The sequence below is a fragment of the Bos javanicus genome, chromosome 17, assembly GCF_032452875.1.
Source record: "Bos javanicus breed banteng chromosome 17, ARS-OSU_banteng_1.0, whole genome shotgun sequence".
NCBI lineage: Eukaryota > Metazoa > Chordata > Mammalia > Artiodactyla > Bovidae > Bos > Bos javanicus.
Window position 1 is genome coordinate 70,409,592 of NC_083884.1, and position 24,413 is coordinate 70,434,004.

General features: G+C 58.1%; 2 protein-coding genes across 3 annotated transcripts; one reads left to right on the plus strand and one right to left on the minus strand.

Moving 5' to 3' along the window:
- The first annotated feature begins 4,509 nt into the window (after positions 1-4,509).
- INPP5J (inositol polyphosphate-5-phosphatase J) lies at positions 4,510-15,296 on the plus strand. 2 transcript variants are annotated; one of them, XM_061385394.1, is made up of 13 exons: positions 4,510-5,249; positions 7,137-8,284; positions 8,637-8,753; positions 8,894-9,002; positions 9,214-9,330; positions 9,870-10,045; positions 10,803-10,914; positions 11,054-11,163; positions 11,309-11,492; positions 13,688-13,825; positions 13,983-14,060; positions 14,212-14,316; positions 14,534-15,296. In XM_061385394.1, exons 1-13 carry the CDS (start codon positions 5,067-5,069, stop codon positions 15,041-15,043), a joined length of 3,087 nt encoding a protein of 1,028 aa, XP_061241378.1. In that variant the 5' UTR covers positions 4,510-5,066; the 3' UTR covers positions 15,044-15,296. The 2 variants fall into 2 exon arrangements, with proteins under 2 accessions (XP_061241378.1, XP_061241379.1); XM_061385395.1 differs by lacking the exons at positions 4,510-5,249; positions 7,137-8,284; positions 8,637-8,753; positions 8,894-9,002; positions 9,214-9,330 and adding an exon at positions 9,011-9,213.
- Positions 15,297-15,410: 114 nt separating this feature from the next.
- On the minus strand, positions 15,411-21,487 carry PLA2G3 (phospholipase A2 group III). The gene is made up of 7 exons (XM_061385408.1): positions 20,722-21,487; positions 19,172-19,304; positions 18,782-18,916; positions 18,165-18,472; positions 17,378-17,507; positions 17,152-17,268; positions 15,411-16,571 (listed from the first exon to the last, which is right to left on the minus strand). The coding sequence occupies exons 1-7, from the start codon at positions 21,233-21,235 to the stop codon at positions 16,358-16,360; spliced, it is 1,551 nt and encodes a 516-aa protein (XP_061241392.1). The 5' UTR covers positions 21,236-21,487; the 3' UTR covers positions 15,411-16,357.
- Positions 21,488-24,413: the final 2,926 nt, after the last annotated feature.

A 24,413-nucleotide genomic window follows, 5' to 3' on the forward strand; every position in this document is an offset into this window, starting at 1 on the left:
GACTGCCTGAAGCCAGAGGCCCCATGGAGGCTGTGGCTTTTCCGCTGACAGAGCCAAAGCTCGGTGCCTCGTGGGCCCACACTGTTCACTGGACAGGTGCCACCAAACCACTCTCGTTGCATTAACCTGGACACTGTGGTCTCTGGAGGGGCCAGAGCCTGAGCCGCTGAGCGTTGACTAGCCAGCTAGTGGAACCAATGGTAGAGACGCTGGCCACAACAGTGCCGGGAACATTCTGGCATCGGCAGCCACAGGAGGCCCAGGTTCTCCCAGAACAGATCTCTGCTCGTAATCCACACCCCGTGTGGCAGTTTGGAATCTAGGCCAGCAGGCTTCCTCAGGTGGGGCCGGTGCTGGGGTTTAGACTGTGACAATGCCAGGCTCAGACAAGGTCTGGGTCAGTTCTTAGCCTATGGCCACATTCAGAACTGAGGCTGGGGCTGGAGTCCAGGCTCAGTCAGTGATGGGGATTTGGTCTCAGTGACTAAGTTCAGCGGTCAGCCTTTGTGCACTAGGTTCAGTACACAGTTGTGTGACCGGAGCTGTGTGACCAAGGGTCAGGGCTCAGTCTGAGACCGGGGTTCAGCGTGTGACCGGGTTCAAGACTCACCCTGCCACCAGGTTCAGTTAATGACCAGACTCGGACCTCAGTCTACACCTGGACCTGGGACTCAGTCTAAAACCAAAGATTAGCCTGGGCCAAGGTTAGAGTTCAGTCTGTGACTGTGGCTCAGTCTTAAGCTAGGATCGGGGCTGGATCTGGGTCCAGAATAGAGGCCTCAAGTTGGAATCAGGCTTAATCAGGCTTGGATCAGGCTCAGTACTTGACCAGACACAGTCAGGGCTCAATCTAGAGATGGGGCAGAGGCTCATTCTTAGTGTGGGATCGGGGCTCAGTTAACACCAGATTGGGCTCAAGCTGGACCTGGGATCAGGGCTAGGATTTAGTCTGGCTCTGTGCTCTGTTCTGAGCTCTGATAAAGACGTTTCCGGAGACCTGGGAGCCAAGGGCAGGTCAGCATTGCAGGAAAGAAGGGCCCCCAGGCAATCTTCCGCTGCTGCATTAAACCTCTCCTTGCCTGCTGAAGCCGGTTGTCCTAGAGCCTTCTAACCTACATGGCTTTGCTGCCCGAGATCCCCTCGCACCAGAATAAAAATAGCCGCTCACTTCAAAGCAGCTGACAGCAGTGCCAGGCTGCCTGGGAGGAGGGGGAATTGAGGAGAGAGAGGATGGATGCTTGAGCTGGGCCCCAGCTGTGTGACCTTGGGAAAGTCACTCTTCCTCCTAGAACCCCTTTTTGAGGGCCAGGGTGGGAAGTGAGGATGCCACCTCCCCCAGAGGGGACAGTAATATAACATGTGGTACTCGGTACCAGTAGGTAACTCAGGAGTGAAGCCTTGGGAGGAGAAATGCTCCAAGCCCAGTATGCTTCCTCCTCCAGGAAGCCCTCCCTGATGCTTACCTTGTCCACCTTCCCACCGTACTCTGTAGCATCCTCTACATCTCAAATAATTTCTCAGCTAGTGGCCTTCCTCACAGTGGGCCTGGGTCAGGTGACCAGGGAGCGAACCAAAGGTGGACAGACTCTTCTGTACCATTACCATCCTCAGGTACCCTGGGAGGTGGATTGAGGAAGAGGAAGAAGAAAGTCTCTCCCTCCCTTCCCTGCTTCCGGGGGATTTACTCTGAGCCAAAGGGCCATGCGGGCACGTGTCCATCCTTTCCCAGCCAGAGCCTGGCACACTCTATCTTTGCACCTGCTTCTCTCTCTGCTTCCCAGGGCGTTTCTTCCCTTTTCAGTTTGGCAACACAGATTCTCCTCCAAAGAATGGGTTCACGGCTTCCCTGGTGGCTCAGTGATAAAGGATCTGCCTGCCAGGTCAGCAGACACAGTTCGATCCCTGGTCAGGGAAGATCCCACATGCCAGGATGAGGGGATGGGTGTGGTGGGGAGGGGCGAACTAGGCCTGGGAGCCACAACTACTGAAACCTGTGTGTTCTAGAGCCCACCACAACTATAGAGAAGCCCGCGCAGCAACACTCAGCACAGCCAAAATGAATAACAAACAAATTTTTACAACTAATATGGCTGAATCTTTTTTTTTTTTCTAAAAAATGAAAGGGTTCAATGGGAACCTGTGTAGGCGAGAATTGTCCACCATCTACCTGAGAAACGCATGCCCTGTCCCCTCCTGGCTGGGTAATCCCTAGGGGGACTTCTTCCTCTGTCAAATGGGGATCTGATTACCAATCTCACAGGGTTACTATGGAGTGACTGAGCTAATGCATCAGCCACCTCCTTTCCTGTCCCTGACCCAAACAGCCTAGAGGGGAACACTAAGATTCCCAGGGGGGCGGGACGAGATGTACTCTCTGCCTTGGAACACCGCCCCCTACCCCCAGGAGTGAAGGATGGGAGCTGGGAGCCACGAGGTGCCTCGGGAGACAGCCGTCTCCAGGGGGGCGGTTCTCCCTGGCAGCTGCCCCCAGCCTGCCGCCCTGAGCCCCGGAGCCTGTTATCAACCTCCTTAGTCATCACGCCAGGAGCTCAAATATAGCTTTTACCCTGTTCCTTTCTCAGCCGGGGTCCGCCCCCCGCCCCCTTCCCATGGCAAGGCCATGTCTGGGTCTCAGAGCCTCTTTTCCTTCCCCTCCCCAGGAAGACAACTATGCGGGGTCTGTTTCGTCATCCACCAAATGTGCAGGTTAGAAGAGATGGTGGTGGTGGTGGTGGCGATGCTAACTCCAGGGCAGCTACCTTCACTGAGAGCTTGCTCGTGCCGGCTGTTGCTGCTGCTATTTTGTCACTCGGTCGTTTCTGACTCTTTGTTACCCTGTGAACTGTAGCCCGCCTGGGTCCTCTTTCCATGGGATATTACAAGCAAGAATACTGGAGTGGGCTGCTGTTCCCTCCTCCAGGGCATCTTCCCAGCCCAGGGACTGAGCCTGCTTCTCCTGCACTGCAGGCGGGTTCTTCACCATTGAGCCACCTGGCAAGCCCTACCTGTGCCAGGCTCTGTGCTAAACCCTTCATATGTATTATACGGTTGAATTCTCACAGCAACCTTAGCAGGTAGCTCCTGCTTTGAGTCTGCATTATACTCAGAATCTGAGCGACTCTCCAGGTCGGTCAGTGGCAGAGCCAGAAACAGAGTCCTCTGCATGATCTGAGAGATGGTGGAGACCCTGCAGAGGACCCCTGTGCATGCTTATTTGCCTGACATTTGCCTGGCTTTTCAAAGGCATTGATGTTCCTGTATCAGCCCTGGTGGCTGAGCCTTAGGACTGGTTCCTGGGACCCGGATCTGTCCTCTATCACTTCCAGGGTTGCAGCAGAAGCCAACTACTCCTGAGGGCCTAAGTTTTCTCATCTGTAAAATAGAAGTCAGAGGGCTAGGCAGGGTCGGTTCCAAATTCCTTTCCATTTCTAGCGGCCTGAGCATCACCACCACCATCTCCACACTCACCTCTTCCCTCATTGCCACCCCACCTTCACCTCCAACTCCACCATCGCCTCGTCTTCCGTCAGCGTAACACCCCCAACACCTCTCCTGCCCACGTCTCTCCTCCACTTTTACCATCACCCTTATCAGCATCTCTTCCTTCTGCCACCTCCACCATCGCCAAGCTTTGCTGTTACCTCTACCGTTGCCATGACCATCACCTCCACTATCCCTTCTATCACATTATCCATCCCATCACTGCCGGTCTTCCCCTTCCATCATCATAATTATGTGCAGTTTCCTCTCCACCCCTGCAGTCACCACTGTCGTCACCTCCCTCATCACCATCCAAAGACAACCTTTCTACCCCAGGACCCTACTGCAGCCTGGGTCTCTGCCTCTTCAAATTCCAGCCTCACGAAGACACTGGGCCCAAACTCAGACTAGACCAGAGACAGTTAAGCAGAGATGGGAAGCCCATCCAGGAGAGGGGAAGGGGGCATCTGTCCACATGACCTTTTTGCAGGGGGCCACAAGGGCCCATGAGGACACAGAGGGCACTGGTGGCCAGCAAGGAGCTCTGGGTGCAAAACCGAGCATTTTCTGCCTAAACGGAGGGAGAGCACTCCTTTCTAAGCAAGCTAGCAGTTCTGGAGGAACTGAGATTTCAGGGACTGCTTAGCAGACAAGAGGGAGAGTAGGGAAGAGGCAGAAGCAGAGCCCACAGCCATATCCACCCAGATCTGAAGCTTGTCACTCGTTCACACTTCTCATTGATTGATTGGTCCATGCACGCAGCCAACACTTCCCTAGGTGTGGGAGAGACAAGGCCCTGTGCTGGGTCCTGGCCAAAGAAGTTCCCAGGCCTGTTTTTGACCCTCTCATCATCTGTTTCCCACCGCTTGGCCGTTCTCCACCCTAGTCCCCTTCCCCCAGAAACCCCAACTGGCTCTTGTGGGTCACAGAGGCAGCTCTCTGTCCTCTCTGAGACTCAGAGGACCTCCCCAGCTCACCAGATGACCTTGAGAAAGTCCCTCTCCCAAGCCACACCCAGTGAGTCCTGGAGAAGGAAAGCTGAGAGGAGCTGTGGGGACAGGTGGGAAGGTGTCTACAGAAGAGGAGGGGCCGGTGTTGAGGCTGAGATGGCAAAAGGGCTCCAGTTGCTGGAGCCTGAGTGTCTGGCTCTGGGATGGGAAAGATAGAATCAGGAAGGGGGCCAGGCACCAGGGCCTGAAAATGGGGCAAAGGTGGGGGCCAAGGCAAGCCCTGAGTTGGCAGGGAGTCAGGAAGGCCACAGGATCAGGGCCAGGACCCCCGGTGTCTCCGAGGCCCTGGAGAGGGGGCTGACCTTTGAGTTACCTTACCCTCAGGTATGTCAGCGCCCCTCCCTTGAGCAAGGGCTGGCCAGGCCTACTGGAAGGAGGGTGAAAACAAGAAGAGAGCTTCCACTATGCTGGGACCTGTGCCAGGCCCATGGGCCCACTCCCCACCCTTTCCTCTCCTACCAAGACCATTCCAGGTTCAGCAGCCAGTCCCCAGGGGGTAGGCCACCTTGCCCGACCACCTCTAGGTTGGAAAGTGGGTGCCTGTGCCTTTAAATTCTCAGCAGGTTGAACCGACTGATGACATCACTGGTTCCCGGGAGCGGAGGAGCTGGAGCTGGAGCCGGGAGGGAACCTGGGGCTGCCTGGGCTGCAGACATGGAGGGCCGGGGTGACGGTGGCAGCAGGAGGCCAGGGACCCGGGCTGGCTTGGGCCCCCTGCCCATGCCCCATGGGATTTCACAAACTGGGGCACCTTCCAAGGTAAGACCCCTAAAGCTAGTCTCCCCCATTCCTGATCCTTGGTCCCATACCCCACACACATTGCAGGCACCTTGGTGCCCCCAACTGAGGGGCTGGCATTCTCCTCTGCCCACCAAGCAGGGACTGGGCAAACAGGGTACCCTAGGGTCTGAGGAGGTAGCGATGAGACGCCCAGAGAGAGATGGAGTTAGCCATCTCCAGGACCCTACGGAAGAGCCCTGAACTGGGTATCAGGGGACCCAGCCATGCTTCAGCTTTGCTGTGTGACCTTGGGCAAGTTGCTTGTCTTCTCTGAGCCAATGCAAAATGAGGAGGCTTGTCCCTGAAGACTGAAACTGTGACATCTGGGATGTCTAACTTGTTAGTACTGGAGGCGGTGTAGTGTTTGGTGGGGGGGTGTGGAGTGGGACACTAGAAACCAAGGAAGACGCCCAAAATGCAAGCCTCAAAGAGCTGAGTTTGGGGACAGAAGTGGAGACAGTTTCAGGTTCTCTGAACTGAAAAGGACGCGGGATACAGGCAGGACTGCATCTCTGGAGGCAGGGATGGGGCCGCCCCAGGGTGAGTGCAAACCTTCATCTGCCCTCCCTGGCAAAGGACACTTCATCCTGACTTCTGGAGACAGGGGCATCAGAAACAGGACAGATGGGAAAGGGAGAGGGCCTCCCTGCTGGGCCCAATGCCCCCAACTCCACTGCCAGACAGGAAGAGGGTACATGCTGGCCTGCTCTCCCAGGAGAAGTGACGAGGGTAAGAGGGTACAACTTGTGCACAGACGTGTGGCACCGGGATCAACAGAACCCTGGACTTGCTCTGGATGTTGAAATCACACTTGGGAGGATGGACAATTCCCTGGAGCTCAAATGCGATCCTAGCAAATGAGCTCAGAAATGCAGAGAGGTGAGACCGGGCTCCCCAGGATCAGTGTGGCCACAGACCCTTCACGAGGTTCCTTCACTTTACAGACAGGGAGACAGAGGCCCTAGTCAGGGAAATGCTAGCCTATGGTCACACAGAGCTGGGCTTGGGATCAGCCAGTCCCAGCAGGGCTCTTGCTCCTGCAGGGGATCTGGGTACAGGTAAAGAGGACAGAGGGGACCATGACCAAGGAGTTGGGGATGTTTGCCGGGGGAGAACATGAGGGTTCCTGGGTACAGTGGAGGAAGGGGGGCTGTTTAACAGGCTGGACCCAGGATGTCCAGAGTGGGCAGACCTGGGGGGTCAGATCAGTAGCCCTTGGCCAGGCAAGCAGCACGGACTGTAGGGAGAGTGGGGCAGTGCTCAGGGAAGCTGGCTCCAGCCCCCCAACATTCCAGGGTGGCGAGGGAGCAGATGCCAGCCAGGAGGTTAAGGGGAGCCCACAGGCCCAGGCTTACACTCTGCTTCCTGTAAGTCGGGGATTTTAAACTCTGCATCTATGAAAGAGGTATCACAGGTGAGGGAGGGGATAGGTTTCCGTGTCCTGTTTCCTTTAAAAGAGAAACTGATTCACAGCAGAATCGACTGAGGTGAGAAATTAGGAAGAACTTCCTCAGAAATATATGCCTTTTCTAGCTAGACAGAGTCTGCTATGATCTCTATGGAGTGGAGGACTGCTTAGGGTCGGTTGACCCTGAGTCTCTGCCTGCTCCTACAAGATGGGGGTTTCCCAGGTGGTACTAGTGATAAAGAACCCACCTGCCAGTGCCGGAGACGTTGAGACGCGGGTTCAATCCCTGGGTCGGGAAGGTCCCCTGTGGGAGGGCATGGCAACCCATTCCAGTATTCTTGCCTGGAGAATTCCATGGACAGAGGAGCCTGGTGGGCTACAGTCCATGGGGTCGCAAAGAGTCAGACACGACTGAGTGACTTAGCACGCACGCGTACAAGATGGACTCACGTTTTCAGCTCCCAGCGAAGAAGTCAGCCCCAGTGCCCTTGGAACCTCGGTTGGCTCTGACGCCTGTGGGGCCACGAGCAGCAGTTCCACCTTCCTCAGAGGGTCCAAGGCTGGCTCTGGTGTCTCCCCAACCCATCTTGGCTCCAGCGTCCACCCCTGGAGGGAAGAAAACAGCTCCTGCCCACCGCCGCTCCGGCCTAGCTCCAACATCCGTGGGCCAGTTGGTGATGTCTGCCTCGGCTGGGCCGAAGCCTCCTCCTGCGACCTCAGGCTCAGTCCTGGCTCCGACGTCCCTGGGGCAGCTCCTGATGCCTGCCTCAGCTGGGCCAAGGCCTCCCTCAGCTACCCCAGTGCCTAGGCTGGCTCCATTGTCCAGGGACCAGAAGCAGGTGCCACCTGCCTCCATGGGACCCAAGCCAGCACTGGCTGCTTCAGGCCTGAGCCTGGCCGTGACATCTGAGAAACAGCCCCCACAGCCCTCCTCCAGCCCTTCCCCAGGGCCCAGTCCAGTTCTGTCGCCATCTCAGGAACAGGTCCTGGCTCCAGCATCTGTGACACCAGCCCTGGCCTCCACAGGGTGGACACCAGCTAAACAGAGGGACGCTCCAGCCCCTAGACCTCCCCCTCAATCTGAAGGGCATCTCCCGGCCCCAGCTCAGGCATCTGGTGCTGTGAGCTCCCCATCCTTTATCCAAGCCCCCCCAGATCCTCGGGTCTCCCCGTCCTTCAGAGCCCGGCCCGAGGTCCCCCGCAGCAGCCCTGAAGATCCTGTCTTGCCCCGGCCACCCCAGACCCTGCCCCTGGATGTGGGCCAGGGTCCTCCAGAGCCTAGCACTCGCTCCCCGGGACTTCTGTCCCCCACCTTTCGGCCAGGTGCCGCCTTAGCCCAGACCGGGCCCCCACCTCTGCCCAAGCCACCTCGGTCTCCCAGCCGCTCCCCCAGCCGCTCCCCCAACCGCTCCCCAGGTGTCCCCCCAGCTCCTGAGATGGCCCTCCCCAGGCCTAGCAGCCAGGGTGCTGGGCCTGGTGAGCGTCTGAGTCCCAGCCTTCAGCCCAGAGAAACTCCGGTCCCGGTGACCACCTCCTCTTCTACACCCACCTCGTCATCCTCCTCTTGGTCAGCCCAGCCCACCTGCAAGAGCGACCCTGGCTTCTGGTGAGGGCCTTCTCCTGAGAGGCTGGCTGCCAGGGCTTGAGACCTGAGACAAGCAATCCTCTGGTGGTGGGCCCTACTCTGCCCCAGCTGACCCCCCTGAGGAAGAGTCCCTGGGGTTGTTAGACCCACTCTGGGACCCTCAGAAGACAGCAGTCCCCTCGGAAGGGACTTGCCCACCCCTGCCTCAGTTGATCTCCTCTGGAGAGTCTGGTGGGAGGGGTCCTGGGCCCACGGTGGGTCCTTCTGAGGGCATTCACCCACAGCTTGTCTCCCCATTAAGAGCCCTGTGGGAGGGAGCTTGAGGGTAAGGGGTGGTGCCCAGTAGTAACCCCTCCCGTACCCCCATCCCCAGGATCACTGTGGTCACGTGGAACGTGGGCACCGCCATGCCCCCCGACGATGTCACGTCCCTTCTCCACCTGGGCAGCACCAGCGATGACAGTGACAGGGCAGACATGATCGCCATAGGGTGAGGGGGCAGGGCGAGCGGACCCCCCCCTGAGCCCCTGGGGCCTCCCAGTCCCTTGCCCGTGGGAGGGGTTCCTAGGGCGCCCCCCAATCCGAACGCCGCCTCGCCATCCGCCCCCCACTCCGCCCCCCCCACCCCAGGTTGCAGGAAGTGAACTCCATGATCAACAAGCGGCTCAAGGACGCGCTCTTTACGGACCAGTGGAGCGAGCTCTTCATGGACGCTCTAGGGCCCTTCAACTTTGTGCTGGTAACGCCTCCCTCAGCTGCCCCCCTGGGAGGTGGAGACCCCTGGCTTCCCAGTACTAGCTCTGCCATGACTCACTGTGGGGCCCGCTGAGCCTCTGTGGCTGGGTTCCTGAAATAGGAGGATGGAGGAGCAGACCTTTAAGGACCGGAAAAGGCGAGGGCGGGGTGGGAGCCGTGTCCCGCCGCTCAGCCTCCTCTCGCCTCTGCGGCAGGTGAGCACCGTGCGGATGCAGGGCGTCATCTTGCTGCTGTTTGCCAAGTACTACCATCTGCCCTTCCTGAGGGACGTGCAGACTGACTGCACGCGCACTGGCCTGGGAGGCTACTGGGTGAGCGTGGAAGGGACGTGGGAGAGACCAGGGACCTAAGGGGTCTGTAGATTAGTCCCCGCCCCCAAGCAGTGGCAACATCCCCTCCCCAAACTCCACCCCTTACTCTGAGACCTGCCTCTCCCCACCCACTGCTACCTCTCCTTTTCTAGACCCCGCCCCTTTCTATAAAACTTTCCTAGGTGGCGAAGTGGTCAAGAATCCGCCTGCCAATGCAGGAGACACAGGAGATGAGGGTTCAATCCCTGGGTCGGGAAGATCCCCTGGAGTAGGACATGTCAACCCACTCCAGTAATCTTGCCTAGAAATTTTCATGGACAGAGGAGCTTGGCGGGCTTCGGTCCGTGGGGTTGCAAAGAGTGGCCCCTTTCTATTCCCACCACTTCCTAGTGTTCCATTCCTTTCCTTAGAACCCACCCCTCTCCAAGCCTGCACCAGTCCTGAGCCACACCCGCTGACCACGCCCACCCCAAACCCCGCCCCAGGGCTCACCTCCCTGCCTAAGCCCCGCCCACGACCCGCCCAACCTGTCTCCCCAGGGCAACAAGGGTGGAGTGAGTGTGCGACTGGCTGCCTTTGGGCACATGCTGTGCTTCCTGAACTGCCACCTGCCGGCCCACATGGATAAAGCGGAGCAGCGCAAGGACAACTTCCAGACCATCCTCAGCCTCCAGCAGTTCCAGGGGCCTGGCGCTCAAGGCATCCTGGATCACGAGTATGGGCCTCTTGGAGCTTGGGTGGGGCTAGGGGAAGAGGCTGGAGAAGGAAGTGGCAACCCACTCCAGTATTCTTGCCTAGAGAATCCCGTGGACAGAGGAGCCTGCTGGGCCGCTGTCCATAGGGTCGCACAGAGTCGACCGAAGTGACTTAGCAGCAGCAGCAGTGGAAGGGGAGTGGTAGAAAGGCCCTGTAGGGAGAGGCGGGGCCTGTCGGGGCGGAGACACGATGTCTAGGAACCGGAATGCGGGAGGGCGTCCCTTATCCGCCTGCAATGCAGGAGACCCCGGTTTGATTCCTGGGTCGGGAAGATCCTCTGGAGAAAGGATAGGCTACCCACTCTAATATTCTTGGGCTTCCCTTGTGGCTCAGCTGGTAAAGAATTCGCCTGCAATGCAGGAGAACTGAGTTCGATCCCTAGGCTGGGAAGATCCCCTGGAGAAGGGAAAGGCTACCCACTCCAGTATTCTGGCCTGGAAAATTCCATGGACTGTATAGTCCATGGGGTCACAAAGAGTCGGACACGACTGAGTGACCTTCACTTTGATCGGGAAGTGGATGGATCCTGCAGGATGGATATTTGCTGAGGGGCAGGACCTTGCTGGGAGTCAGAACCTGACAACCCACCCACCCACCCCCCTGTGTCATCACTGGGAGCAGCCAGCGCTGTCAGGTTGGATGGGGGCAGAGAAGATGGAATTGGGCTCTTCTTCCCATGGACCCTGCTGAGCACCCCTCTTCCCTTCCTGGAACAGCCTCGTGTTCTGGTTCGGAGACCTGAACTTCCGCATCGAGAGCTACGACCTGCACTTTGTCAAGTTTGCCATCGATAGTGAGCAGCTCCACCAGCTCTGGGAGAAAGACCAGGTGGGGGATTGCAACCTGCACCCCAAACCCCAAGCACACAGAACACGCCCTAGGACCACCTGTACCCTAGACGATGGTCCTTGCCCTCACCTGCTCTGCCCAAGCTCTTGTCCAATTCTCTGCTTCTGGACCCTCGCAGCTCAACATGGCCAAGAACACCTGGCCCATCCTGAAGGGCTTCCAGGAGGGGCCCCTCAACTTTGCACCCACCTTCAAGTTTGACGTGGGTACTAACAAATATGATACCAGGTGAGCTCAGCCCCAGGATGAGAGGTGGGGATGTGGGCTGAGACAGGATAAAGGGGATAAAAGAATAAGGATAAAGGAGAGGAAAGGGGAACAGGGGGGCTCGAATCACAGCCCCTGATTCTCAGGCTACTCCTGCCCATCGCAGTGCGAAGAAGCGGAAGCCAGCCTGGACAGACCGTATCCTGTGGAAGGTCAAGGCTCCAGGTGGAGGTCCCAGCCCCTCAGGAAGGGAGAGCCACCGGCTCCAGGTGACCCAGCACAGCTACCGCAGCCACATGGAATATACCGTCAGTGACCACAAGCCTGTGGCTGCACAGTTCGTCCTGCACGTGAGTCCTGGCCTCCCCTTATGACATCCCCAAGCCCAGCTCAGCATCCCACTGCCCATGGGTAACCCCAGGCCCTCACCACCATCCACTTATTATAACAGACTGGGAGTGGGATTATGGTCTCCATTTTTAGATGAAAAAACCCTGAAGCTCAGAGACACAGCATCCGTTTCCTAGGGTCACATGGTTAACAAAGGGAAGAGTTAGGATTTGAACCCAGGCTAGGCTGATTTCAAAGAGTGTATCTTTTCCATTCATTTCTAGCTCTCCTTTTCCAAGAAATGGTTAGGGCAATTGTGTTAAAATTCACATATACAGTAAGACGAGCAAACTCAAAATATATACTCAAATGCCATGTAGTGTTCATTCACATTCACTTATTATTTATTTACCATCTTTCCATATGTGGTGGGGAGAGGGAGTAGAGATATAAAACAATACACAGCTAGACTCTGAATAGTTACTATAAAATTTAGCTTTGTGTTTGGATTGAGGCCCCTACTTGCGACAGTAAAAAGGGAAAATCCAAAATGTCAGAACTGGATCATAGAGATCACGTGATCCAACTCTCTGTTTTTTGTTTTTGTTTTTGGTTTTTCAGGAAAACGGAGGCCCTTAGTTGGGTAGGCACGAGCCCCAAGTTGCACACAGGCTCAGCGGCACAGTAGGGTGGAGCCCACTTTCCAGCCCTGAAACCCAACTCTGGGCTCTCCGATCTCTTGATCTGATAAGATGGAGCCCAGCAAGCCAGAGAATATTTTCCCAGCTAACTTTGTCATATGATCAGTCGGCTGGACAGCAGCCAGTGTCCTCAGCTAGGAATGGAAATCTGCCTATGTCTGGCCTCCCGTGACCTTTGGTAAAAGCCTTGAATGTGAGGTTTAATCCCCAGTTAGGGACCTCACCTTGAGAACCACTCCTTGTGGGTGCTCTATCCTGCATTCTTTATCTAGAACTCTCCCTTATAAAACATTGCCTGTTGAGTGCCTCCTCACCTCCTCCTCTGGCTTTGCGCCTGAGCTGTGTAGGATACGTCAATGTGTCATCCTTTTGAATGTACTGGTAAGCCCCAAGGATGTCCACATTCTCCTCCTGGTTTCACTGATGAGGGAAACAGAGCCCCAGAGAACTTCAGTCTCTTACCCAAAGCAGCACAGAACAGAGCTCAGCAGGAGTTTTGACCCCGCAAGGCCCTGGAGGGTGTTTCCAAGACCCCAGCCTGGCCACCCAGCCTGGTTCCTGCTGTCAGGAACCCAGGGGCAGGGAGAGGAGGTGCTGGTTTCTTCTGAAGCAGCTTGGCTTAGAAGATAAGGTGGGGAAGAAAGTGGAGACCAGATAAACAGGGGAGCCAACGAAAGCCTGAGGCTGGCACCCCCTGAGTCCTTCCCCGAGGGACAGAGATGGAGCCAGCACCCTGGCCGCCTACCACCCCAGCAACCTCATCCCCATGGTGACCCCCCGATCAACCCGGGGTGACCCTTGGAAGAGGAGACTCATGGTTATCATTTGTCTCCACGGACTGGTAACAAACAAGGTTCATAATGGTCCCTTAGTACAGGTGGGGAAGCTGAGTCTCACTTAGGGTGTCTTGGGACTTACCTGAGGTCATGAGCAGGTTAGTAGCAGAGCCCAGAAGGTCTTCAGGCTTCTCCCCAGAGCTCTACTTGCCGGCTCAGGGGTGTTCAGTTTACCCCAGGATATCCAGGGCATCATGGGACTTTACCTGTCTCTTGTTAGCGTATAAGTGAGTCATTCATTGAGCACCTACTGTATATTGAGACGTTTATAGGATGCTTTACATGGTATCTCTCTGAATCTGCAGAGCAACCCCAAGAGTTAAATGTGATCCATCAGAGTTTACAGACAGGAGCCCAGGTATTCAGAGAGGTCAAGAAATTTACCCCAGGTCACACTGCATGCCTGTGGCAGAGCCAGGGCCAAACCCACAGTCTACCAAGGGTCAAAACTGTGTTCTCATTCACTCCTCACGGAGGCTAAGGACAAAAGGAGCCCTAAGCTGGGAGGCGGGAGGCCTAGCATTTATCCTGGACCTGCTCCTCCTCCTGTTTCCCAGTCGGTGCAGCCGCCTCAAAGGCCCTTCATCTCAGCCTAACTGTGCCGACTGAGGCCCAAGGGCTCTAGGTGCAGAGAATGCTGGAGGGTCTCCCCTGATGTTGCCCCCTGCCCCTGGGCAGTTTGCTTTCAGAGACAACGTGCCTCTGGTGCGGCTGGAGGTGGCAGACGAGTGGGCGCGGCCGGAGCAAGCCGTGGTGAGGTACCGCATAGAGACGGTGTTCGCCCGCAGCTCCTGGGACTGGATTGGCTTGTACCGGGTGAGAAGGGCAGGGGCGGTCAGCAGATCGGGGAGGGAACTTGGGGCCTGAAGGGGTAGCCAGGGACCCATACAGGGCTTCTCCAGAGTTTTATGTCACCCAGGGAGGCTGCTAGGGTCACCGTTATGGGTCACGATCCTGATTGCTCTCGCCCCAGGTGGGTTTCCGTCACTGCAAGGACTATGTGGCTTATGTCTGGGCCAAACACGAGGATGTGGACGGGAGCGCCTACCAGGTTTGTTTTTTTTTTTTTTCCTACCAGGTATTTAAGGGGAGGGAGAGTGGGAGGAAGCCCTCATTGCCCTTGGGGGCTCAGGATTCCGTTTCAGGGGTCCTGAGGCTGCCTCCCTCACCCCAACCTGGACCTAAACCTCCCGACCCACCAGGTGACCTTCAGTGAGGAGTCACTGCCCAAAGGCCACGGAGACTTCATTCTAGGTTATTACAGCCACACCCACGGCATCCTCATCGGTGTCACTGAGCCCTTCCAGGTGAGTGGTCCTGGCTGCAGGGTTTGAGGCTGGGGGTGGGGAGGTGGTGCCAGAAGACTGTTCAGATCCTCTAGCGCCTCTGCGTTCTCTGTGAGCTCTTCAGTAGCCTGACCTTCCTGGGCCTGCCAACGGGGAGGTTGGGAGGGGTTCCCAGAGGCCTCCACAGCCTGTTAGGGAGAGGGGCACCCCAGTGAGCAGCCTTGCTCCCCGCCCCCAGATCTCGCTGCCTACCTCGGAGCCGACCAGCAGCAGCACAGACAGCTCGGGCGCCAGCTCGGAGGATGAGGATGACAGCACCCTGGAGCTGCTGGCACCCAAGTCCCGCAGCCCCAGCCCCGGCAAGTCCAAGCGGCACCGCAGCAGGAGCCCAGGCCTGGCTCGCTTCCCCACCCTTGCCCTGCGGCCCTCGTCCCGGGAGCGCCGGGGCACCAGCCGAAGCCCCTCGCCCCAGAGCCGCCGCCTGCCCCGGGCAGCCCCCGACGGGGCCGGCAACGGTGGCAGCCGGGGCAGCAGTGAGGAGGGGCCTCCTGGGCTGCCGGGGGCCTGGGCCTTCCCGCCATCTGTGCCTCGAAGCCTGGGCTTGCTGCCTGCCTTGCGCCTAGAGACTGTAGACCCCGGTGGGGGTGGCTGCTGGGGACCTGATCGGGGGGCCCTGGCCTCCTCCGGCAGCCTGTCTCCCAGCCCCCAGGGTCGGCAGGGGCTAGAGGAGGGGGGCCTGGGGCCCTGAGGGTGGGGTGGGCGGGCGGGCCCAGGGGGCCCCCACTCTGCCTCAGTCTTCTGCAAACCCACCTGCCTCCCACCGGCTGCTGCTCCAGCTTGATCTGCACCTGCCACTCTGTTCTGGCCAGGGGTGGTCCCTCAAACTCAGTCCTGGCACCTCAACTGTGACAATCAGCAAAGCCCTATCCTGGCCCCCATCTGGGATGGGGGGCGGAGCAAACCCAGAGGTCATTGTTTAGGAATTAAATTCTCCAGCTTCACTCCCGACTCCTTCCTAACTTGCTAGCAGTCTGGGGTGGGGAGCAGGTGGTCGGAGGAAAGGACTACAGAGGCGAGAGGATGACAGGTCTGACAATGACTAGGCACCAGCTGTATACGTTACACATGCCATCTCCTTTAATCGGCACCATAAGCCTGAGTTGTGGCACTGAGTTCAGTGCAGTTCTTAGCCCCATTTCACAGATGAGCAAACTGAAGCCTTCTAGAGGTGCTATGAACCTTTGCAAATCAGTTGTCTTAAGTGCAGTTTGGCTGGGTGTTGGAGGGAGAGAACATTTACTGGGTGCTGAGTGCTGTCTGGGAGTTGGTTCACTTAATCCTCAACAACCCTATGAGGTAGCTCCTGTCTACATCCCTCTTTCTCAGAGGAGGAAACTAAGGCTCAGAGTGAAGGAGGTCTCTTGCCCAAGGGCATAAGGAAGATCTGAATTTAGGTTTAGGGCAGAAAGAATGGGCCAGGGTTGGGCTGGGAAGGGCATAGCAGCTGTTAATAGAAGGGGTCCCTTGAGGAGGAGGGGAGTTAAGAAGCCCCTCTCTAGCTCCCCCATCCTGTATTCAGACACAGGCACTTCTGTGACATCCCTCCTTCACCACCCTCTGCCCCCAGACCTCAGCAGGCAGGCTCTGGCGTTTTCCTGGACAACTCTTTTGAGACATGTGTTAATTTCACAACATGGACATATGTGTACCTCCTCTTGGTACCTCCTGGGGCTTCTGCAATGTTACCCTCTCCTCTTTCCCATCTGGTTGTTAACTCCCTGGGGAGGCCCAAGCCTGGGGCAGCAGAATGAGCCTCCTGAATACCACATCCAAGCACAGAGAGGTTGTGTCACCAGCCCAAGATCACCCAGCACAGCAGGAGACATGGTCCAGCATTTGGGCCTTGGCCCCCCCCAACCCTACCCATGGGGCCCTCTGTCTGTCCACAAGAGCCTGTCCATGCTTCAGTCTCACAATGGAGGGAAAGCTGAGACCTGCCCCCTTCCCAGGGCCCAGCAAAGCCCTGGGTCCGATCTAGTGCCCAGGAGAACAAGAAGTGAGGTCACTGGTTCCAGGGTTTCTGCTGCCCTTTGGGTCCTCCGGCTCCCTGGGTCAGCTGCAGGCACCGGTCGTAGAATGATGTGGGGGCCTTTGGGTGCTCTGAAGGCCTTGCCTGCCTGTGGTGTGTGCCTGACCCCTGGAGCTGGCGTCGCCTCTGCTGAAGTCGCCGCAGGTGCTGAGCTGCCACTCTGATGGCCCTGGGGTCACTGGAACAGCTGTGGGGACAGAAGAGGGGGACAGGGGGTCATAGCTGGCAAGAAACCCACCCTGCTCTGCACACAGGGCAACCAAGGCCCAGAGAGGAGCAAGGATGGGGCTGGGGTGGGGAGTGGTTATACTTAGCAGGGGGCAGAATAAACCTAATCTGGTACCTAGAGGCCGGGGTTCTACCCTAGATGACTGCAGAAACCTGGGCCACTGAGCCTTAGTTTCCCTACATATGAAATAGGAAAAGAAACAAGGAGTTGGTTTTGAGGATCAGAATCGAAATGATACTGTGGCTTAGGAGGAAGAGTTCAGGAGGTGCTTCACTAGCTGTTCTGCAGGCCTTGCCTACATATATCACACACAACATGCCCTGGTGTCTACCTCCATTTCACAGGTAACAAAATGGAGGTATGGACAGGGGATTCAGCTGGCAAGACCACACAGGAAGTAGAAGACGGAGCTGAGATGCAACCTATGTGGGCCCTTGACCCGCTCCATCGCCCTCTCAGCCCAGGTGCATAAAAAGGGGAGAGGCAACCCACCCCCTTGGAGAAGACCCCCGTCCCTCCTGGCCCTGCCATCACCTACTCTTTGACCTCAGCACAGTCCAGCGGAGGGGCCAGTTTGAAGCAGGTCATGCCCAGCAGCTCCCGATGCATGATGGCGCCCACAGGTGGGTTGTGGAGCCTCAGGAAGCGGGCCAGCCTGAGGGCAGAGGCAGGTTCAGACTAGGGCAGGGCCTTTCCAGCCTGGAGTCCCTTCCCAGTGGCTGGCAACAGGCAGCCCATCCCCCAGGGGTGCGAGCAGGCCTCACCGGCGTGTGCAATTGCAGTGGAAGAGGGGGTCCCGGGCGCTGTTGAACAGCTGGAACTTGGTCTCCTGGGGCCCGATCTGATGCTCACACCGGTCCAGGCGGCGGAAGCTGCGGCAGGCCTGGCGGACGCCTGGGGGCAGGGGCAGTGGTGAGGGGAGCCCCGCCCCACATCGAGGTCTCACTGGTGCCCGCTGCCCTCTGGCACAGGCTCAGTCCCACACACACAGTGTCCCTTCATCTGTCCTCTGTGCTCTCAGAGTGCTTCACACGTAGAGGAGACACACACACACACACACACACACACACACACACACACACAGAGCAGTGCTGCCATGGGGGAAGCCCAGAAAGGTAAGAGTGCTCAGAAAAGGTTTCCTGGAGGCAGAGGCTGCTAAGCTGACGCTGAAGGAGGAAGACTCAGGGAGAATGCCCCAGGGAACAGGAGTGACATACGCAAAGGCCCAGTGGCGGGAGAGAGCAAATGGCTTCAGAGGAAACAAATCCAGTTTGTGCAGGTGGAATTTTGACTGGGGAGTAGGGTTTGCAGGACCAGCACCCAAAGACCCCTGGGTGCTGGAACACCGTGGAGGGGGCTCAGCGGGGAATCCCCTGGTCAAGATTGCAGCTTATGAAAATCCCTCTGGCTGTAGTGTGATTTGATGGGTGAAGTTGGGAGTCGCTGGAAGTTCAGAGCAGGAAAGGAAATAACACAGGGTCTCCCCAACCCCACACAGAGGCTCCTCTTTACCTCAGGAGCCCCCAAAGCTAGGTTAGGTTCTGCACTCACCCTGAGGTTTTAAGCCACCCTGAGGCCCCTGGAGACCTGGATCGGTGACCTCCAGCTGGACTCTGGGGAGCATGGCAGGCCCAGGGGAGGCCGCAGGCGCCTGGAGGGCTGTGGCCTTGGCTTGACTGGGGTGCCTAGACTCTTTCTGCTGTGATGGCCACTTCTGAGGATGCTGCATCAGCCGAAGCTGGCTGGGGGCTGTGTTCTGGGGGCTGGGACTTGAGGGGGTGGCAGGGGAGCTCCAAGAGGCATTGTAGAGGGTCCTGGGCTGGAGACGAGCGAGGGACACAGAGCCGTACCTTCTACACCTGGGAGGCAGCACATGGTGGCATTGGTCACCCAGAATCATCCCTCCCAGAGGGCCCCAGGCTCATCTCCATGGAGATCGGGGCTCTGCCAGTCCCATTCCCTCAGCCCATAGCCCACTGGGTTGTACAGGGCACCAGGGAATGTCTGTGTCCTGGGGCCCCCACTCCCTCTCCGAGGAGAGGACAGGGAGGACAGGACGAGACATGGTTCCCTGGAGGACGGACATACAGACAGGCCTCCCCCCCAGCCTAGGAGCCCCAGTTCCCCCACCCTGGCTGGGAAGGGGGTCAAAAGGGGAACCAACGTACCCGCCCCACCAGTACCACTCCACACAGGCCTCCTGCTCCTCCAGCACAAAGCAGGGGATTGCTAGCACGTTGAAGAAGACCACGCCCACGATGTCGGAGACGGAGTCCCACTGGTTCTGCAGGCACTGCTGGAACCTGCCCCAGAGCCGGCGCTCAGTCCCCGGACCTGAGAGGGCTACCTGGCTCCTCTCCCAGGCCACCCAGCCACCACTACCAGCCAGGTGACGTGAGGTCCAAGAATCCCACATCCTGTTAAACCTCAGCTTTCCCACTGCACAGGGGAGTCTGGCTGGCTGATCCTTTGGGACCCTCTGGAGCCCAGACTCTGCACCCAGTAGCTGGGTAACCCCACCCCGAGCTCCCAGCCCTCCCTGCCCACCGCTAACTAACCTGGCATCACAGCTGCAGTGGGAGATGGTGTGGAATCGGTAGTTCCGGATGCCGTAGTTGTACTGGAAGGGCGAGACCGTCTGGGGGCAGTGGTCATGTTCCTGGCAGCAGAGATCAGGGCCCTGGAAGACCCCTGCAGGGAGCAAAGGGGGCACTGACTCAGCGGTCCCAGGACCCTGGGCACCACATGCCAGCTCTGCCCACGTGGTGTCGGGAGCAGAGACACCTCTGTGTCAGCCTCTGTGGGACTCACGGTTCCAACACTTGAAGAGAACACCCAGGTACAGCCTATGCTGGGCAACGCCAAGTGCCAGGCAGCCCACCCAGGAGCCCTTGTCCATGGAAAAATCTTCCTCAGGTGAACAGGTGTCTGCCTCTAGAGTTCTCAGGCTCGCACCCCAAGTGAAACTCCAAAGTTCCGAATGTGTGTGAGATGGGAAGGCAAACAGTAGGGTGCAACCTTGCTGGCGCAGTGAGGCATTGTCAGGATGCCAACCTGCTCCAGTGTAAGCGCCAAGTCCTCCCCCAGCCCTCTGCACGTAAGCGCAGACAGCTGTACCGAGAAGTGCAAAAAAGCCATGCATGCTTTCCACCTCCCGAGCTATAACGCCCTTTGCTGAGCATCTTCCAAACGTCTGGCACTTCCCACCCCAGCACACAGCAGGCCTGGGAGGGAGCTGTCACTTTTACTGTCCAGGTTCAGAGAGGGGAAGTGACTCATTCAGCTTGGAAGGGCTGAGCTGGGATTTGAACCGAAGCCTTTGGGTCTCCTCGTCCAGTTGGCTGGGCATTCTGAGACCATAAATCCTCCTCTTGGGTAATGGCTTTTTGGCTCAGCCCAACCCATGGGCGCAGTCCATGGGGTCGCTAAGAGTCGGACACGACTGAGTGACTTCACTTTCACTTTTCACTTCCATGCATTGGAGAAGGAAATGTCAACTCATTCCAGTATTCTTGCCTGGAGAATCCCAGGGACGGGGGAGCCTGGTGGACTGCCGTCTATGGGGTTGCACAGAGTCGGACACGACTAAAGCGACTTAGCAGCAGCAGCAACCTGGACAGCCAGCCCCAGCCAACCCCCACCCTCAGATGGTGATTGATGATGGCTCCCAGATGTGAGTAGGACATTTCCCATCTATAACCTCATTTGAGCACCCCACAATGAGGTTTATGGTCACCCCATTTTACAGAAGGTTTCCCTGGTGGCTCAGCAGTAAGGAATCAGCTTGCCATGCGGTAGACACGGGTTCGATCCCTGGGTCGGGAAAATCCCCTGGAGGAGGAAACAGCAACCCACTCCAATATTCTTGCCAGGAGAATCCCATGGACAGAGGAACCTGGCGGGACAGAGGAGCCTGGCGGGCTAGTCTATGGAGTTGCAAAGAGTCGGACATGACTGAGCATGCGCGCACATTTTCCAGATAAGGAAACTGAGATTCAGAGAAGCTAAGTCGCTCCCTCAGGACACGCAGCCTGGGAGAGTGGATGCCAGGGCTAAAGCCTGCGCTTCCTCCCCCACCAGCCCCCCAGTCCACACCCCGAGGTCTCACCCAGCTCCGTGGAGTTCCCGGCAGAGTCCCCGACTCCACACCACAGCGTGCCAGGCATAGTCCAGCCCCTCTTCACCCGCTGGTGCCGGATGCCAGGCGCTCCACTCTGCCCTGCTGCTCGCTTCTCCCTGGTCCCTGCTGGACTCTCAGCAGGCCCTTGGCAGGCCTCCCACTGGCTCTGAAGGATGGCCAGGGCTCTCTGCAGCTCAGGTCCAGGGGTGTGGATGAAGGAGCCCCGGGTGAGCTCACCAGCACAGAGTGCACGGAAGGCTGCAGTGAGCTCTGGCTCATCCTGCCGGCTGCACACCTGCAATCTCCCGTGCCCATCCCAGCGGGCATGGAACAGAGCTAGTCCCTGGACATCCTTGCCCAGGAAGCTCAGGGACCCCAAAGGGATGCTGGCGGTGGGCCTGGCCAAGTGGCAGGAGGTGCTGTGCAAGTGGAGGGTAGGGGAGCCTCCCGGAGCCACCCCCAGGAAGCTCAGCACCCCCAACAGTGCCACCAGAACCCCCATCCTGCCCTGGCGCAGCCGGACAAAGCCCTCGGGAAGCCTACCCCGGTGGGCCCACGAGGCAGCAACTCTGCGGCCGCGGAGCGGAAGCGGTGCCCAGCCGAGCCGGTGCTGCGGCGCCAATGAATGGAGCTTTGGGAGGAGTAGGAAGGAGGCTGGAGTATGGGGTGATCCGGGGCTTGTAACCGAATCCACCGGCTAGGCAGGCCGCTGATTGGCTGAGGAGTGCACTTGCCGGGGCCCACGCCCCCACGCAGCTGGCCTTTCTCCTCCACGCCTTTCAGTCACCTGCCGCCGGCCCAGCCCTCCTGGATGGGGACGGTAGGAGCCAAAGCCCTGGGACCTGGGGCGGGGGACAGGAGGAGTGTCTGCGTCTCCCTGGGTGCTGAAGGGGTGTCCAGGGGCTCAGAGAAGGCTCCTGAACTTGGCCTCATCACCCCGCCTCAGGGATGGCTCCCACGCCTACCTCTGCAAAGCTGGCGGAAGGCCATGAGGCTCTGCCAAAGCTGGGTAAAGAAGACGAGGGCAGGGCTGGGGCTCTGTGGTCCCCCCTCATCCGGGAGCTCTGAGGCTTCTGGGAAAGGGAGCATCCATCCCCGGGGCGGTTGGGGTGCTCCCCCTGCCCAGTCCTGGTTCTAGGAAAGGCACTCAGCACACTCAGGGAACAGAGTCCCAGGCCTCCCTGCTTCCTGGACTCCAAGCACAAGCGTGGCCCAGTAGCAGCCCTCCTGGTCTGATTGATGGTGTAGACACAGCCACCGCAGACTTTGAAAGCAACTCTGGGCTGGGCTGATACTTTGGGCTTGAAGAGACGGACGTCCCCAGAGGAGCAGAGGTGGACTCGGGGGCTGGGTCTGCAAGCGCCTCCATGCTTGGACTGCAGTCACCTGGGGACACGGCAGCCCATCCTGTGTCCTGCAAGAGACCCGGGCGGTCTCTCCATCAGGGAGGGGCTACACCCAGTGCATGTTCCTATATCTCAAAGCTGATGTGTTATTCAACTTCCAACCAACTGGGAAAGCTGGGTACTTACAACCCACATGCAGATGAAGAAACTGAGAATCAGTGAGGGTGAGGAAACCTCAGCTGACAGTCAGAGCCCAGCTCGGGACGGGTTAGAGGCTGGGAGTGCAGCTCTTGGGGGCTTTGCTGGGAGGTCAGAGCCGGCTGGGACAGTGTCTCTTCTGCTCTGCCCGTCAGCCTACTGCTCCCGTAACATCCCCTCAATCTCCACCTGGGTCTCTTCCAGGAGGACGGGCCCCAGTGGGGGCAGAGGTGGGGAAGGGGAGCTCCCCGGGGCAGAGGAGGGAGAAGGAAGCTACAGGCTATGCAAACGCATCTCTGGCTTCAGCACCAGCCTGGGTCTGTAGCTCAAAAGGTCATAGCTGGGGACAGTGAGGAGGAGGGGGAGAGGGGGAGGGGAGCACAGCATCCAAACTCCTTCTCTCCAGAGGCTGGGAAAGCGGGTGTAGGGTAGAACAAGTGGTGGCTGGAAGGATAGGGATGCCTGGGGTTCCCAAAGGCAGGGACTGAACACAGAGGGGGTCCCTCTGGGAAGAAGTCTGATGTTCCCAGCGTCTGGGAACTTTCCCAGTGTAAGACCCTGTCACATACCTTGCCCTCCTTTTTTATATTACAGAAACTTTTCATGCTGGTCAGAACCCAGGGAGTCTGGGAGGTGCCTGGGCAGGAACCAGACTTTCAAGGTGGGACAGACCAAGCTTGGGTCCTGGCACAGTGTGACTTCAAGCTTGGAAGTCTCAGTTTCCCTGAGCCTCTGTCTTCTCATCTATGTGACAGGCATACTCACAGTGGACACTTCACAGGACCCTGGGCACAGTGCCTGGCATCTGAAATGCTATCACTGAAGGCTCAGGACACCCCTGGGCAGGAAGCAGTTTACCCAGAAGAAGGCACATCCACGAGGTTTCAGGGCCACAGCATCTGTGGCGGGGAGTCCTGGTTAGGCCCCTGCCTGGCGATGTGACTGCAGGTTCGTCTCTGCCTCTCTCGGGGTCTCAGCTTCCTGCTCTGTTCAGTACGGGGTGCAGTGGAACTGACCTTTGAGGTCTCTTCCTGCCTGGTTCCCAAAGGGAGGCAGGCTGGGGCCTGCCCAGGGCCTTGAGGGAGGGGTCACTGGATTTTCCCTTTAGATTAACCGGCAGCCACGTCAGCTGGACAGGCTCTGGGGCCGTGCTTCCCCCGGGGGCGCCCCTCAGCGGCCTCGGAGCAGAGGGTGCCGGGAGCCAAACCAGCGGGACAGGACCGGACCAGTGGGGCCCACAGACAGGAGGAGCCCCGCCCGTCCGGGGCGTGGCAGGGTGCAGAGTCGGTGACGGTGTGAGTGCCGGACGGGGGTCCTTGGGAGAAGGAGTCCCCCTCCCTCCCGTCCCACCGTTTGTCTCTGTCTCCCCATCCCCGTCATCCTCTGTCTCTTCTGGCCCCTCTCCCATCCCTCTCTGTCTGTCTCTTTCCTGCCCTGACTCTGATTCTCGTAATTTCTGTCTCTTCCGTCCCTCCACCTCCATCTTTCTGCCTCTAACTTCCCATCTTCTTTCCTCTCTCCATTTCTCTCTCCGTCTTTCTCTACATTTTTTTCACCGAAGCCCTTCTTTTTTGTTGTCTCTCTCCTTCATTCCTTCTTTCTCCATCTCTCAAATGTTTCTGTTCTGTTTCTTTAGTGCATGCGTGTATGTGTGTGCGTGTGTGTATGTGTGTGTCTCTCTCTCTCCTAATTCTTTTCCTCCTTTCTTTGTCCCTCTCCCCCCTCCACACCCTGAACCCAGGTCTAGGGCCCAGCTTAACCCAGCCCTTTCCTGCTCATATTTTCCCAGCCGTGACCTCATCTGATGCTCACAACCCCTGCCCCTCCCTGGGAAGACAGGCAGGGCAGGGTTTCTCATCCCATTGTCAAGATGGATGGAGGTGATTTGCCAGGAGTCACACAGTGCATAAGGGAGAAGCCAGGTTAGACGTCCCCTAGGCTGTGGGGAGGGCCTCCCCTGGCCCTGGGAGACTCTCAGCTCCTTGAGAACCTTCCTGCCGAGGGCCTTCCTCCCTCTGCCCCGTGGAGCTGGCCTCCCGGCCCCACCCGAGGGCTCTCTGCAGCTCTCTGCGCCAGGACAGTGGTGCAGGCGGTGCCTAGCTCCAGAGCATTCTGCATTCATTCAAAACCTAAAAT

What these genes read in the sequence shown, in the direction of transcription:
- INPP5J (XM_061385394.1), top strand. Translation starts at nt 5,067, where the DNA reads ATGACATCACTGGTTCCCGGGAGCGGAGGAGCTGGAGCTGGAGCCGGG. An exon ending in AGCTCTGGGAGAAAGACCAG is followed by an intron (nt 10,915 to 11,053) that starts GTGGGGGATTGC and finishes GGACCCTCGCAG; the next exon opens with CTCAACATGGCCAAGAACAC. An exon ending in ACTAACAAATATGATACCAG is followed by an intron (nt 11,164 to 11,308) that starts GTGAGCTCAGCC and finishes TGCCCATCGCAG; the next exon opens with TGCGAAGAAGCGGAAGCCAG.
- PLA2G3 (XM_061385408.1), bottom strand. Translation starts at nt 21,235, where the DNA reads ATGGGGGTTCTGGTGGCACTGTTGGGGGTGCTGAGCTTCCTGGGGGTG. An exon ending in CGGGAACTCCACGGAGCTGG is followed by an intron (nt 19,305 to 20,721) that starts GTGAGACCTCGG and finishes TGCTCCCTGCAG; the next exon opens with GGGTCTTCCAGGGCCCTGAT. An exon ending in GACTGTGCTGAGGTCAAAGA is followed by an intron (nt 16,572 to 17,151) that starts GTAGGTGATGGC and finishes CTGTCCCCACAG; the next exon opens with CTGTTCCAGTGACCCCAGGG.